Source organism: Delphinapterus leucas, chromosome 1 (assembly GCF_059928025.1).
Source record: "Delphinapterus leucas isolate spDelLeu-1000000601 "Yukka" chromosome 1, BTC_Dleu_Yukka2, whole genome shotgun sequence".
NCBI lineage: Eukaryota > Metazoa > Chordata > Mammalia > Artiodactyla > Monodontidae > Delphinapterus > Delphinapterus leucas.
Window position 1 is genome coordinate 102,282,703 of NC_143129.1, and position 16,252 is coordinate 102,298,954.

At 40.0% G+C, this 16,252-nt stretch overlaps 2 protein-coding genes across 6 annotated transcripts in view; one reads left to right on the forward strand and one right to left on the reverse strand.

The window, feature by feature from the left end:
- Positions 1–56: 56 nt before the first annotated feature.
- Positions 57–9,505, reverse strand: LOC111180116 (endogenous retrovirus group K member 9 Gag polyprotein). The gene is made up of 4 exons (XM_030759971.2): positions 9,103–9,505; positions 8,727–8,817; positions 8,496–8,607; positions 57–5,261 (listed from the first exon to the last, which is right to left on the reverse strand). The coding sequence occupies exon 4, from the start codon at positions 4,369–4,371 to the stop codon at positions 3,169–3,171; it is 1,203 nt and encodes a 400-aa protein (XP_030615831.2). The 5' UTR covers positions 4,372–5,261; positions 8,496–8,607; positions 8,727–8,817; positions 9,103–9,505; the 3' UTR covers positions 57–3,168.
- The window catches only part of DBT (dihydrolipoamide branched chain transacylase E2), a 45,578-nt gene continuing 38,772 nt past the window's right edge, over positions 9,447–16,252 (forward strand). For all 5 annotated transcript variants that reach the window (XR_016395502.1, XR_016395515.1, XR_016395520.1 and 2 more), the window contains exon 1: positions 9,447–9,551. Coding sequence is in view for 1 of the 5 variants with exons in the window: in XM_022584237.2 (XP_022439945.1) it covers positions 9,501–9,551 (51 nt within the window). In the remaining 4 variants the exon portion in view is untranslated. The remainder of the gene's footprint in view (positions 9,552–16,252) is intronic.

A 16,252-nucleotide genomic window follows, 5' to 3' on the forward strand; every position in this document is an offset into this window, starting at 1 on the left:
ATGGTGGCCGGGGAGGTTCCCTGGAGCGTGGAAGGAAATGTGTCCCTGGAAGACTTGCGCCCTGAACACAGCAAAACGCGCAGATTGCCGAAAGCCTACCTTTCAACTCTAGTCGGATCTCCAGTTGTCTCGCAGGCTTGTGCAAGCATCTGTGTTTATCTCTGTTTTCTCGGGGATCCTGCCGTACCCAGAACTGGAGACTCTCAGAGCTGAAGATGTAGGAAAGGTCCCTGCAATGCACCGACCACCTTCTCTCTGGTCGGGTTTGCCTTCTCTGCAGCCTGTCCCTTGAAATGTGTCCCTGGTGCATTGATGATACCCATGAGCCTCTCGTTCTTCGTGTGTGTGTGTGTGTGTAGAGTATTATCTCTTTTTCTTCTGCTAGACACCATTTATTTGGGGATGAGTAGAAAAGGATAGAATCAGAGTCAGTAATATAATGGTCAAAAAAGCCAAAGTTATGCCACCTTGTCCGAGAATGAGTGCAAGTTCATGACTGCAATGAACAGTGCCACTAACGTAATTCACTTCAGAGGAGGGCAGGAACGACAACCCGCTTCTTGATTCCGCTTGTGGTTCAGTTCCTACATTAACTGAGTACCAAATCATATGCAAGCCTCTAGGTAAGCAAAGAAGAGTAAGGTATTTTCTGCCTCGAAGTTATTGGAAGTATATTGTAGAGACTGAGAAGTGATAAATTATAATGTCATTCTTCTTAATGATAATAATGTACTGTACTTATCTTACAGTTAAGTAAAGAGGGAGCACCAATTAGAATATGATAAATCATAAAAAAATAGTCAACATTTATTGAGCACTTAGCCACTGCATGCATTTACAACCTACTGAAGTACTTACAGTTTTTACTCTGAATTACAGCTGCATGTGTTAAACAATTTGCTACAAGCCCACACAGTTAACTAGCATACTGTGATATGAACCGTGGTCCTCTGATGTGAACACAATTGTCTCCTAATCCCAACATTCCACCACTTTTGTAACAGAGAAAGCCTGGGAATGCATATACTTTACCCAATCTCTGATACAAAAGCAGACAAAGATGACATGGAGAAGAAAAATTTATAAATTTTATAAATTCAGATGCACCAGGATCAATCAAAATATTAACAAATAAATCCAACAACGTTTATGAAATACTATACAGTATGACCAAATTGGGACTGAATATCATTCTAACATTAGAAAAATGTTATGATGTTATATCAAAAACCTAAGATCCCATTAATAGATGAAGAAAAAGCATTTGAAAAAAAATCAAGATCTATTTATGATAAAACAAAAGCAAATGAACCTAGGAATAAATGTAAACTCCCTTGATTAAGGACATCTGGAAAACTCTACAGCAAAGTTCATTCTTAATAACAGTAAATAATGGTAAAACATAAGAGACCTTTTAAAATCAAAACAAGATAGTAATACCCACAGTTATGGCTTCTTTTCAACAGATGATGGAAGTCTAGTCAGATTTTACAAGAAAGAGATGAAAGACACAAGACTGGACAGACAAAAACAACACCGTCATTATTCACAGGTGATATGATCACCTACATAGAAATAATGCCATTTGCAGCAACATGGATGGACCTAGAGATTGTCATACTGAGTGAAGTAAGTCAGACAGAGAAAGAGAAATATCATATATGATATTGCTTATATGCGGAATCTTTAAAAAATGATACAAATTTACAGAACAGAAACAGACTCACAGACTTAGAGAATGAACTTATGGTGGGGGGGGATAGTTAGGGAGTTTGGGATTGATATGTACACACAGCTATATTTAAAATAGATAACCAATAAGGACCTACTGTATAGCACAGAGAACTCTGCTCAATATTCTGTAACAACCTAACTGGGAAAAGAATTTGAAAAAGAATAGATACATGTATATGTATAACTGAATCACTTTGTTATACACCTGCAACTAACACAACATTGTTAATCAACTGTACTCCAATATAAAATAAAAAGTTAAAAAAAGAAAACCTCAAAGAATCTTTAGATATATTATTGAAAATATAGTTTCAATAAAATTCCAATCAAATGCCCACAGGACTTTTTTAAGGAGCCTGACAAGACAATTCTAAAATTTATATGAAAGAACAAAAGTGCAAGAATAATTTAAAAAGAATGAGGTGAAGGGTACTTGTCCTCTCAAAACCCAGAATTTCTATGAAGCTAAAGTGAAGGCCATTCAGACTGTTTTATTATAGACACATCGGCTCCCGTATCAACAAGGCCCATACATTTCACATTATTATTAAAGGTAATCGTTAATTGGGGACGTTGATCATCGATAAAGGATTGCCAAAAAACATTTTTTCCCGTGCTGCCGAACCCCCCAGTACGCTTTACCGGGGCGGCTGCTTGTTTTATATATGGTAACAGTAACAATTGAGCAATTCTTTGTCCTTTATTAAATTCTATAGGTTTTGTAACAGAAATCATAATAGAAATTTCTCCATTATAATCCTCATCAATAACTCCAGTATGAACTGTTACACCCTGCAGAGTCAAACTACTTCGTCCTAATAATAGTCCCACGGTTCCTGCAGGTATAGGCCCATAAACTCCTGTAGCTAATTTGTGAACTCCTCCTGCTGGCGTAAGGATATAATCTCGAGGAGCAATTAAGTCAACGGCAGCACTGCCGCTGGTAGCATGCATGAGATCAGTAACTAAGAGCCGATGTTGAGATTGTCCTGTAGTGTCTGATGAAAGCTGCCATCGCTTACAGGATACTGTTGAGAATTTACCGTCGCTTTTCCCGTATTGTTGTTGCGGCCCCGGGTTGGACCTAGCTTCCCGTTTCCCGAGACATTATCTCGTGGAGGCAAAAGATTTCCTAACTTATCCCTTTTGGAACGGCATTCATTAGTCCAGTGTTGTCCTTTACCACACCGGCGACATACCAGGTGGCTGTTCATTCTTAACCTGTTTTGATATTTGGCCTTGCCCTTTTCGACAATCTCGCCTCATATGTCCATACTTTCCACAATTGTAACATTTAGTACGATTATCTTTCAACCCTCCAGTTATGGCAGCTGCAAGTAAATTGGCATGATAAGTAGGAGATCCAATATCATGGCAAGCTTTTATATACTCTTCAAGTGGAGCGTTTACAGCTCGTAAAGGCTGCAATGCCTTCTAGCATTCAGGATTTGCATTCTCAAAGACCAAGGATTGTAATAATAAATCTTGCACGTCTATTTGTGCTACAGCTCTTTGAATGGCTGCACGCAATCTAGACAAGAAATCTGTGTAAGGCTCACCAGGCCCTTGCATTAACTTAGTAAAAGATTGTGCTGTTTTTCCAGGGGGTTCCACTCGTAGCCATGCTCGCAAACAACACATACGTATTTGAATGATTCGTAAATCGTCAAATTCAGCTTGAGCTTGTACATTACTAAATGCGCCTGCTCCTATTAATTCATCTAAAAGTGGCCCTGGAGGATTACGGGCCACATTAGTCCTTGCCATGTTTTCAGCTTCTTCTTTCCACCAAGTCTTAAACTGCATATATTGTCCAGGTTCAAGAACAGTCCTGGCAAGTGCCTCCCAATCCTGAGGAATTAATATGTTTTTGGAAGCATACCCAGACAAAAGTCCTTGAACATAATTAGAATGCATCCCATATGCATTAATGGCTTCTTTTAGCATTTTTAAAATTTTAAAATCATGAGGGTTATACTCAACATTCATATATCCATTCGGGAATTGATCGTTAGCAGGCATAGCTTGTCTAACAATAGGGAAAGCAAAAAATGGTTCAGAATATTGTTTTTCTTCCTTATTCATCTCTTCTTCCAATAAAAGTTTATTACATTCAGGTTTTAGAGGAAATCGAAACTGACGAGAGGCTCCAACAGGATAAGCTGCTAATTCTAAAGGAGGAGCCGAAGGAATAGTAGGACATGGCTCCTGATATGAAGGGGTGGTAGCATTGTTTTTATTTTCTTCCAATTTAGCCATCAAATTTTTCAACTTTGAAAGTATATCAGAAATCTCATTCTGTTGAGAAAGTGGCATCTCATTTTGTTTACTAGCTTGCTCCCGACCTTTATCATCATCAGAAAGAGCCCCTTCATCACTGGAGCCCGAAAAATCCTCTCCTGTCTCAGACATAAGAGGAGGAGGCGGAGGAAGGTCCTCTATGGGAGATTCACGGGACAGAGTACGAAAAGTAGCAGAGTGATCGGGAGCAGAATTCGGACGCTGAGGGCGCGCCCCATTTTCACTTTCAGTCTCAGATTGTAATGATTCCAGGGCAAGAGAAATTAGATTACAGAGAGACCAGACACGGACAGATATAGGGTCTCCATACTGATGAGCTCTTCTTAATGCTCGCATAACCTGTTTCCAAACTTTTAAATTCAACTGGTTATGACCAGTAGGTTGAAACCAGTAACAATGTTTACGAATCTCCGCAAACAATTCATCAAAAGATTCTTGTTTCACTTTCACTCCAGAACTCCGTAATAACTATTTCAGGAGTCTAATGTAGTGACATTCCACTGAGGGAGAATTCCCCATGACTCTACTCTTCCCGAAGGTTTCGCTTTACTCTTTAGCGTACAAAAATCCCCTTCGGTCCCGCGTGACCTCGAGACTTACCTTCAGGTCCCTGTTCGGGCGCCAAATGTTGTAGTTTCTTATGACAGGGCTGAAAGTAAGCTCATCACACGAGATGAATTGTGCAGAAACACAACAGTAGAGGGCTGCTGCTCGCTCAGGCAGTACAGCGCCGTCTCATCCTGCTGTGGTGACTTTTATTTAAGCATTATCTATGTTTACACCTTAAGATTTGTTTTCTTAACATTCCAGAAATGCCAAAGCAGCTACATATGCTTTCACTGATTATACAAGCAACAATGGGCTTTCTTGAAGACATGCTGTGCTTCGTCCTTGAGCTCAAAAGCAGCACAAGGACATTTCCTTGTGTTCCCATTATTCTGATTATACCGAGGACATTTCATGGATCAGTGCCCAAAGCATCCAGGACTGTTTGCAGTTCTGGCTTATTCGCACGCCCCCGGTTAGCCGGGAGGGGGGGGGCTCATGGGTCAAGTCTCCTTTCCATGTCCTCAGTTATTTCTCTACACTAATTAAGATAATGTGAGATTGGTACAGTGATAAATAGATTACTTAGAGCCCTTAAACTGATTTCTTTGACAGATGAGATGGCAGATCAGTGGGAAAAGAAGAACTCTTCAGTTTACGGTGTGGAAACAACAGGTTAACTGTAAGAAAAAATGAAATTGGATTTGTATTTCACACCATACACAAAAACCATTTCAAGATGATTTAAAGACTTAAATATCTCCCATAATATTTTAAAAATTAACTAAAAATGGGTCAAAGCCCTAAATATAAGAGCTAAAACTATAAAACTTTTAGAAGACGATATAGATGTAACTCTTCATAACCTTGGATTAGTTGATGGCTTCTGAGCTATGACACCCGAAGCACAATTTTTTAAAAATAAATTGGACTTCAATTTAATTAAAATAAAAAAACTTTTGTACTTCAAAGGTTACTATCAGGAAAGTGAAAAGACAAACTAAAGAATGGGAGAGGGCTTCCCTGGTGGCGCAGTGGTTGAGAGTCCACCTGCCGATGCAGGGGACACAGGTTCGTGCCCCGGTCCGGGAAGATCCCACATGCCGCGGAGCAGCTAGGCCCGTGAGCCATGGCCGCTGAGCCTGCGCGTCCGGAGCCTGTGCTCCGCAACGGGAGAGGCCACAACAGTGAGAGGCCCGCGTACCGCCAAAAAAAAAAAAAGAATGGGAGAAAATATTTGTAAGTCATATATCTGATGAGTCTAGTATCTAGAATATATAAAGAACTATTACAATGCCAAAATAAAAAGACAACCCAATTTTTAAATGGGCAAAGGATTTGAATAGACATTTCTCCAAAGAAGATATACAAATGGCCAATAAGCACATGAAAAGATGTTCAGCGTCATTCGTCATTAGTGAAACGCAAATCAAAATCACAATGAAATATTACTGAACACCACGTGAAAGATAATTCAAAGACAATTCTCTCAATTCTTGAGAGGCAAGTGTTGGTAGGAAAGGAAAGTTTGCTTTATTTCGGAGGCCGGCAACCGGGGGGTGGACTCCTGCAAGAGAACCAGCTCCTGATTGTTGCTCAGGGGACAGGGGCTTTTAAAGGGGAGTTTCAGGGCTGTATAGGCAGAGGGAGGGAGCAGAACAGCATGGTCAGCTCTGACAGTCATCTTGAAATAAGTAATGTGGTGGTCTGATCAGCATCATCTTGGTTGTTTCAAGATTACTGATTAATCTTTAGTTCCAGGGTTTGTTCCCATTTCTTTGAGGCCAGTTCTCAGAACTGTGGAAGCTTATGTCATGGCTTCAGTTTGGTCATCATGTAGTCATCCTCCTTCACCTGGTGGGGGCTTCAGTAGCTGCAAAACAGCTCACAGGATATGGCCCAGAATATTATCTATAGCCCTTAAGGAGGAAATAAAGGTCCTTGACTATGCTTAATGATTAAACTATTATTATTTGGTCTCCTTTGACTGTTTTCCTTTGTTTCTGCATTTTCTCACTTCTCTGATTAAACTTATTCTTTGGCTAAAGTGTTTCCACAGACAAAAGGCAGGCTGAGGATATGGGGGGGGCGGGGGGCAAGGACCGTAGGGTCCTGCTCCGTTTCAATATCACTTTATATCCACTCGCATGGTTATAATGAAAAAGACAGACAATAACAAGAGTTGATGAGGATGTGAAGGAACCAGGACCTTCATACACTGCTAGTGAGAATGTGAAATGGTGCAGCCACCTTTGAAAACAGTCTGGCAGTTCCTCAAAGTATTAAACATACGGTTATCGTGCAACCCAGCAATTCAACTCTTAGGTATACACCCAAGAAATATAAAACACATATCTACACAAAAACTTGCACATTAATGTTCATAGCAGCATTCACAATAGCCCAAAAGTGGAAACAACCCAAATATCTATTGACTGATGAGTGGATAAACAAAAATATTTATATCTGGAAAATGAAATATTATTCGGCCATAAAAAGGAGTAAAGCACCGATACATGTGTAAAATAGATGAACCCTGAGAACATTAGCTAGTCATAAAAGCCACATATTGTATGATTCCTTTTATATGAAATGTCCAGAACAGGTAAATTTATAGAGTCAGAAAGTAGACGAGTAGTATCAGGGATTCAGGGGTGGGAGGGAGTTCCAGAATGGGAATTGATTGCTAATAGGCATGGGGTTTCTTTCGGGAGGTGATGAAAATGTTCTGGAATTAGATGGTGGTAATGGTTTTACAACTTTGTAAATATATTAAAAATCTCCGTATTGTTCACAAAAATCTTTCTCTTGCCCCTTTGCAGTCATTCCCCATTCTCACCCCCAGTGCTAGGCAACCACTAATCTGCTTTCTGTCTCTATAGATTTGCCTTCTCTGGACATTCCATACAAATGGAATCAGGCAATATGTGACCTTCTGGATCTGGCTCCTTTTACTTAGCATAATATTTTTGAGGTTCATTCATGTTAAAGCATGTATCATTACTTCAGTCATTGCTAGTGATGAATAATATTCCATTATATGAATACACCACAGTTTGTTTATTCATTTACGTATGGAGGACATTTGGGCAGTTTCTAGGTTTTGGCTAATATAAATAAGGCTGTTAAGAACATTCTTGTACTAGTCTTTATGTGGACATATGTTTTTATTTCTCTTGGGTAGATACCTAAGAGTAGAATTTCCAGGTAACAATCAATCATTCAATTATTATTATTATTATTATTTGGCTGCACCGGCGCAGCTTGTGGGATCGTAGTTCCCCCACCAGAGATCAAACCCAGGCCCCCTACAGTGGAAGCTCAGAATCCTAACCACTAGACCACCAGGGAATTCCCTCAATTAAATTTTTAAAAAGAGAAGAAATGGGTTATTTGGTTCTTTCGAGCTCAAGTGAAAGGATTAACTAGTGACTATGTGGCATATCTCTTGATGTTGGAAGGAAGGATAAGGAAACATACCATACTGAATTTGGAAGCAGTAATCATGTTGAGGTAAAGAGTATAAAAGAAAAGAAGTAAACTAGACATTTCCTTAAGAGAATGTAGAGTCAAAGGGAAAGTTAAGAGGAAGAAGGTAGTATAGGGGCTCTGGGAAGAAAAATAATTCAATTCAAAGGCACAGCTACTTAATCTTTTTATACAAACACATGCATGTAGTATCATGAAATATATTATTTGTGCCTATAAAATGTTTTGTTAGTGGGAAAGTTAAAAAAAATCAAAGTTCTTTGACTATCCCAGGTTTTCTTATAAAGGTTATGATTTAAATCTATTGCTTACAGTTTGTGTGTGTGTGTGTGTGTGTGTGTGTGTGTGAAATACACTGAAAGGCAAATAAAGCAAAATAAAAAGTGTGAGTTTGAGTAATATCCGACAGTGAATTTGTGAAGTACCTGAGATTTTGTTTTACGGCCACTAATCTTCAGTGTTGAGAATTTATGATTTTGCCTTTGTTCCGGTTTTGTTCTCTGTAATTCTTTAGACATCTGTACAGATTTTCATTCCCTTTTAAGAGGAAGAACAGACAAATATCATCGTGGACATTTCTAGAAATTGGTTTCTTAGTTGCTGTGAGGAGGATTGACCATTAGAGCTCTGATCTTTTCTTTACCAGTTCCACTAACCTCAATTTGACATTTCTCCAAGAGGCAAATAAATACAGGTAGTATGTCTGACATTCTTGCATATGCTGGGCAGCTACATCTGACAGATTCCCTAAAAAGGAAAGATAATGGCGATGACATTTGTCTTAGACATTATGGTAACCTTGTTTATCGTCCATGAAAAAAATAAAAAATCGAAAGGCCAGTTTCGGTAACCAAGAACACAATGCGAGTAAGAAATGCCCGTCATGGGAAAGTATTCCAGTATAGACTTGACTCAACTAGCGGTACAGATCCTTGCTACAAAGTATAGAAATGTCCCATTTTCTGTAATCAAGCAGTTACAATACAAGCTGAAGGAAGGTTTTTGTTTTTGTTTTTGCTTTCTCCTACTTACCCCTCAGACCTTACTTCAACGTAAATTTCTCCAGGTGAGTGCCCTTCCTTTGCTTCCGTAACATACTCCATCTCCCCCATTACTTGCACTGAAAATATGATCGTTGGCGCACATGTACTTACACAGCTGTGCCTTACCCAACTTTGTCCCTGAAACTAAATTTGGGCAGCCCTCCTCCCCACTTGTCTCTTCTCCCACTCCGCAGGGCTTCCCCACCCCACCCCCACGGTTATCTCAGCCCCGCCCCGCTCCCTGACTGGCTGTTGGGTGGGAGGCTCGTTCCTTCGCTCTCCATTGGCCGCTCAGGCCTCAGGGGAAGGCTCGTTTCCCGGCTCCCAATAGGTCCCCCGCGCAGGCAACTCCTCCAACCTCCGAGCAATTGTCATTTCCGGAGTAAGATGGCTGCAGCGTGTGTGCTGAGGACCTGGAGCCGGACTGCCGGGCGTCTGGTAAGCAGGTTGGGCAGATCTGAGGTCGGGAAGGAGTGATTTGTTCGGAGTCACCCGGGAGAGGTGTGTTACTTTGTCCTCCTAGTGCTTCGCGTACAGGGCTCGCGTGATGGAGAGGTGGAGGGATGTATGCAAAACGAAGGGCAGCGAAGGTGGCGCTCAACCTGTCTGGAAACCCACTCTCTCTCCTTACCTGGGCGCACTTATGTCGTGACTCGGCCGCCCTCCCGCTTCATCTGCACCCGAAGCCCAGCTATCCTTTCGTTCAGTAGCCTTTCATTGAGCACCATCCGGGTGCCGGGCATTGTGGTAGGCACTGGGGAAACAGAGATATACTATATTCAGTAAACATTTATTGAGCACCCCTTAGTTTCAGACACTGATAATACGACCCCTGCCCTCAAGGAATTTACAGTCTAGAGAAAGAGACTGGGCAAGGAAAGCGTAACACCATAGGTCCTTGCCTCCAAGCAGCTGAGAGGCTCGAGCTTTGTTCTTTGGGTTTAAACCTATCTCCTACATTTGCACCAGTATCTTTCCAACCTTTTAAATCACCAGAGCTAAGACCCACCACCATTTTTCCTTCATTTCTCCCCTTTCACACAGTCTTCTAGCACCAAATGATTAACATCCCAATAATCATAGTGTTTCATCCTATTTGCATAGCGTTTTTCTTCCTGGGTCCCCTCTTCAGAATTTTCCTACAGTGTTGGGCCCCTGATCTTACAAAACCTTCCAAGAGCCTGCTATGTACCAGGTACTGTGCTAGGAATTGGGGGTGCAAATATGAATAAGACACACTGATTTCTGCCCCCTCAGGGTTTAATTACAGCCTTGTGGTGTGGCACGGGGAAGAAAGGCAGAGATAGACAAGACAAGCAATTACAGCACAGCATGAGAAGATGGAACAAGTGCCTAGAGCTACAGAGACACATAAGAGGGATCTTGGGGGGTCAGAGAGTTCCCAGAGGATACTGTATAATTTGAGATTTGTGAAAGCTAAGTAGCAGGTAACCAAGAGAAGAAAGCTCTTCTCAGCAGCACCTTAGTGGGTATTGGCCTCCCTTCTTTGGAAAGCTCTCCATGCTTGGCTTCTATGACACCAGCTTCCTGGTATTCTTTTTCCTACATCTTTGAACACTTTATCCCAACCTCCTCCTCTTTCCTTGCCTAACTTTTAAATATTGGTGTTTTTAAGGGTTCTGACTTTGCCCCTCTGTGTGCTTCTTGCGCTTCCAGGGTTACCTCATCCACTTCTTCAAATTTAGTTGCCATTTATATGCTGATGATTCCTGGAGTTCCCCAGTCTTCCAGCCAGCTTTACTGCAGACCCATATATCTCACTGTCCTGGAAATCTTCAAATTGCATGTAGTTTAGGTGTTACTCAGCTGTAAGTAGTAAACCCAACCAATAAGTAGGAAATCAAGTATCTGTGTATACAAAGCATCTGAAAGATAGATGGCAGCTGGGATTGATTAAGTGGCTCATCATTATCAGGGTTGTCATTTTAGCAATTCCTTTGGCCTTTCCCTCAGGGTCACAAGAGGGCTGCCACAACTTTGTATTCAGGGCAGTAAGGAGGAAGTGGTGGTACCATCCAGACTCACTGGCTAGAACTGTGTTACTTGGCCACTGCTAGCACAAGGGAGCTTGGAAGGACTAGCCTTTAGCCACCTCACAGTGACTGTTATAATGTCTCCGAGGAACATCAGACTCTAGGCTCTGGAACTAAACCCTCAAACCTGTTTCTCTTGATTCTAGCCTGTAAATCTCAAAAATCTAGTCATTTTTCTCCAAGCTGTCTCCAGCTGCAGATATCCTGGACCTTCTAAGTTGGACTTTCTGCCTCTAATCTTGTGCCTCTCTAACCCGTTCTCCATAGTGTAGCCAGAGTGATCTTATAAAGTAGGACACAAATTTGAGAATGTCATTTCCTTGCTTAAAACTGCTCTCAGCAAAATGTTCAGAATTCAAATGACTATGAAGCAATATATGATCTGGATCCTTCCAAACTCTCCAGCTTCATTCCTTGCTAAAACCTAACTACCCAGTCCCCACTCTGACACTTCAACCTTAGCTCACACTAAACTACACTAGAAGTATATTGAACAATTTCAGTTAATTGAACACAGGCTGTTTTCTCTCTCTTGACTCCAGACCTTTGCACGTCTATTTCCTCTGCTTTAAAGACTCTTGCCTTACTCCCCTATAGACTTCTCTGCAACACATCTCACCCCCTGGGTGACTCCTACTCATCCTTAGGTCTTACTTCACTTTCTCCAGATAGGTTCCCTCCTTTGTGTTTTCTTAACACTATCCCCGCCATTATAACACTGTTGTAATCACCTGTTTACTTGCTTTTATCTTTCACAGTGTGGACTATACCTTCCATAAGGGAAGGAATCACATCAATTTTGTTCTCTAATCCTAAATGCCTGGCACATAGTAGGTACTCAATAAACATTTGTTGAACGACTCAGTAAAAAAAAGTCTATTTTTTCCATATGTTATAAAAAATCATAAGCAACAAGAGGTCTTATCACCTATAGTAAATTATTAAGAAAGCCTTATTATGTTGTGCTTATACTTCCCTACGGCATCATGCATTTGACTCTTGATTAATTTACCGTGTTATCTTGAATTTTTCTATTTCGTCTGTCTTCCTGCAGTAAAGTGTAAGCAATTTGAATTCAGAGACTGTATTCTACATCTTATTTAGCTTTGAATTCTCGAGCACAGAACAATCCTGTCTTTAGGTATGCTCAACAACTGCCTGCTGAATTATTACTAATTTATTTCCTTATTATGTGAATCTGCTAAACCGCCTTTTCATTACTTTGTATCTTTTTGTGTGTTGTTTGTAGAAGACAACGTCTTTCATACTTGAAAAATTATTTTTTTCTCCTTCTCCCTTCCATTTTTCTAAAATAAATTTATTTATCTATTTATTTTTGGCTGCGTGGGGTCTTCATTGCTGTGCGTGGGCTTTCTCTAGTTGCGACGAGTGGGGGCTACTCTTCAGTTGCGGTGCGCAGGCTTCTCATTGTGGTGGCTTCTCTTGTTGTGGAGCACGGTCTCGAGGCACGTGGGCTTAGTAGTTGTGGCTCACAGGCTCTAGAGCACAGGCTCAGTTGTGGCGCACGGGCTTAGTTGCTCTGCAGCATGTGGGATCTTCCCGCACCAGGGCTCGAACCTGTGTAGATTCTTAACCACTGTGCCACAAGCAAAGCCCCTCCCTTCCATTTTTATCCTTCTGTTTTCCTTTTTATACCTTTAGTCGGCACCTTCACTAATGTGTTTTAGCTTTCTCTTAATAGCCACTCAATCGCTATTTATCACATAATGCCTATTGCCCTTATGTTGCTTGCTTTCTTTTTCTACTTTAAATCTTCTCAGCCAGGAGCCTGTCATTTCATGCCTCAAATACAATAATTGTTCCTTAACTTTGTCCTTTCTCTCCAAGCTTTACCTGTTATAATCTAACACACCCACACCCCTAGATTAATTTCTTTTTTTTATGCTTTCATTTAATTTATTTTTTTATACAGCAGGTTCTTATTAGTCATCCATTTTATACACATCAGTGTATACATGTCAATCCCAATCTCCCAATTCATCACACCACCATCTCCACCGCCCCGCTGCTTTCCCCCCTTGGTGTCCATACGGTTGTTCGCTACATCTGTGTCTCAATTTCTGCCCTGCAAACTGGTTCATCTGTACCATTTTTCTACATTCCACATATATGAGTTAATATACGATATTTGTTTTTCTCTTTCTGACTTACTTCACTCTGTATGACAATCTCTAGATCCAGCCACGTCTCAACAAATGTCCCAATTTCGTTCCTTTTTATGGCTGAGTAATATTCCATTGTATATATGTACCACACTTCTTTATCTTTGGGCACTTAGTTTGCTTCCATGACCTGGCTATTGCAAATAGTGCTGCAATGAACATTGAGGTGCATGTGTCTTGTTGAATTATGGTTTTCTCTGGGTATATACCCAGTAGTGGGATTGCTGGATCATATGGTAATTCTATTTTTACTTTTTTAAGGAACCTCTATACTGTTCTCCATAGTGGCTGTATCAATTTACATTCCCACCAACAGTGCAATAGGGTTCCGTTTTCTCCACACCCTCTCCAGCATTTGTTGTTTGTAGATTTTCTGATGATGCCCATTCTAACTGGTGTGAGGTGATACCTCATTGTAGTTTTGATTTGCATTTCTCTAATAATTAGTGATGTTGAACAGCTTTTCATGTGCTTCTTGGCCATCTGTATGTCTTCTTTGGAGAAATGTCTATTTAGGTCTTCTGCCCATTTTTGGATTGGGTTGTTTATTTTTTTAATATTGAGCTGTATGAGCTGTTTATATATTTTGGAGATTAATCCTTTGTCTGTTGGTTCATTGGCAAATATTTTCTCCCATTCTGAAGGTTGTCTTTTTGTCTTGTTTATGGTTTCCTTTGCTGTGCAAAAGCTTTTAAGTTTCATTAGGTCCCATTTGTTTATTTTTGTTTTTATTTCCATTACTCTAGGAGGTGGATCCAAAAAGATCTTGCTGTGATTTATGTCAAAGAGTGCTCTTCCTATGTTTTCCTTTAAGAGTTTTATAGTGTCCGGTCTTACATTAAGGTCTCAAATCCATTTTGAGTTTATTTTTGTGTATGGTGTTAGGGAGTGTTCTAATTTCATTCTTTTACATGTAGCTGTCCAGTTTTCCCAGCACCACTTATTGAAGATGCTGTCTTTTCTCCACTGTATATTCTTGCTACCTTTATCAAAGATAAGATGACCATATGTGTGTGGGTTTATCTCTGGGCTTTCTATCTTGTTCCATTGATCTATGTTTCTGTTTTTGTGCCAGTAGCATATTGTCTTGATGACTGTAGCTTTGTAGTATAGTCTGAAGTCAGGGAGTCTGATTCCTCCAGCTCCATTTTTATCCCTCAAGACTGCTTTGGCTATTCGGGGTCTTTTGTGTCTCCATAGAAATTTTAAGATTTTTTGTTCTAGTTCTGTAAAAAATGCCATTGGTAATTTGATAGGGATTGCATTGAATCTGTAGATCACTTTGGGTAGTATAGTCATTTTCACAATATTGATTCTTGCAATCCAAGAACGTGGTATATCTCTCTGTCTGTTGGTATCATCTTTAATTTCTTTCATCAGTGTCTTATAGTTTTCTGCATACAGGTCTTTTGTCTCCCTAGGCAGGTTTATTCCTAGGTATTTTATTCTTTTTGTTGCAGTGGTAAGTGGGAGTGTTTCCTTAATTTCTCTTTCAGATTTTTCATCATTAGTGTATAGGAATGCAAGAGATTTCTGTGCATTAATTTTGTATCCTGCTACTTTACCAAATTCATTGATTAGCTCTAGTAGTTTTCTGGTGGCAACTTTAGGATTCTCTATGTATAGTATCATGTCACCTGCAAACAGTGACAGTTTTACTTCTTCTTTTCCAATTTGTATTCCTTTTATTTCTTTTTCTTCTCTGATTGCCGTGGCTAGGACTTCCAAAACTATGTTGAATAATAGCGGTGAGAGTGGACATCCTTGTCTTGTTCCTTTTCTTAGAGGAAATACTTTCAGTTTTTCACCATTGAGAATGATGTTTGCTATGGGTTTGTCATATATGGCCTTTATTATGTTGAGGTAGGTTCCCTGTATACCCACTTTCTGGAGAGTTTTTATCACAAATTGGTGTTGAATTTTGTCAAAAGCTTTTTCTGCATCTGTTGAGATGATCATATGGTTTTAATCTTCAATTTGTTACTATGGTGTATCACATTGATTGATTTGAGTATATTGAAGAATCCTTGCATCCCTGGGATAAATCCCACTTGATCATGGTGTATGATCCTTTTAATGTGTCGTTGGATTCTGTTTGCCAGTATTTTGTTGAGGATTTTTGCCTATATATTCATCAGTGATATTGGTCTGTAATTTTGTTTTTTTGTAGTATCTTTGTCTGGTTTTGGTATCAGGGTAATAGTGATCTCATAGAATGAGTTTGGGAGTGTTCCTTCCTCTGCAATTTTTTGGAAGAGTTTGAGAAGGATCAGTGTTAGCTCTTCTCTAAATGTTTGATAGAATTCACCTGTGAAGCCATCTGGTCCTGGACTTTCGTTTGTTGGACGATTAATCCTTTTTCTTCAATAACCCATAATGTATGAGTTCAGACTCCTTAATTTGACATTTACAGTCATCAACAGTTTGGTCCTTGAGCTCCTTCCACTGCTCCCTTTGATAAATTTGATCAAGGCAAATCATACAACTCAACATTAAAAAATGGGCAGAATTGAATAGACATTTTTTCAAAGAAGAAATGCAGATGGCCAACAGGCACATGAAAGATGCTCAACACCACTTATCATCAGGCAAATGCAAACTAAAACCACAATGAGATATCACCTCACACCTGTCAAAATGGCTATCATCAAAAAGAACACCAATAACAAACGTTGGCAAGGTTGTGGAGAAAAGGGAACCCTTGTATACTGCTGGTGGAAATGTAAATTGGTGCAGCCACTGTGGAAAACAGTATGGAGGTTTCTCCAAAAAACTAAAAATAGAACTACCATATGACCCAGCAATGCCGCTCCTGGGTACATATCCAAAAAAAACAAAACACTAATTTGAAAAGATATATGCACTGTAATGTTCATAGCAGCATTATTTACAATTACCAAGA

Excerpts from the sequence above, each read along its gene's own strand:
- LOC111180116 (XM_030759971.2), bottom strand. The coding sequence starts at position 4,371 with ATGCGAGCATTAAGAAGAGCTCATCAGTATGGAGACCCTATATCTGTC.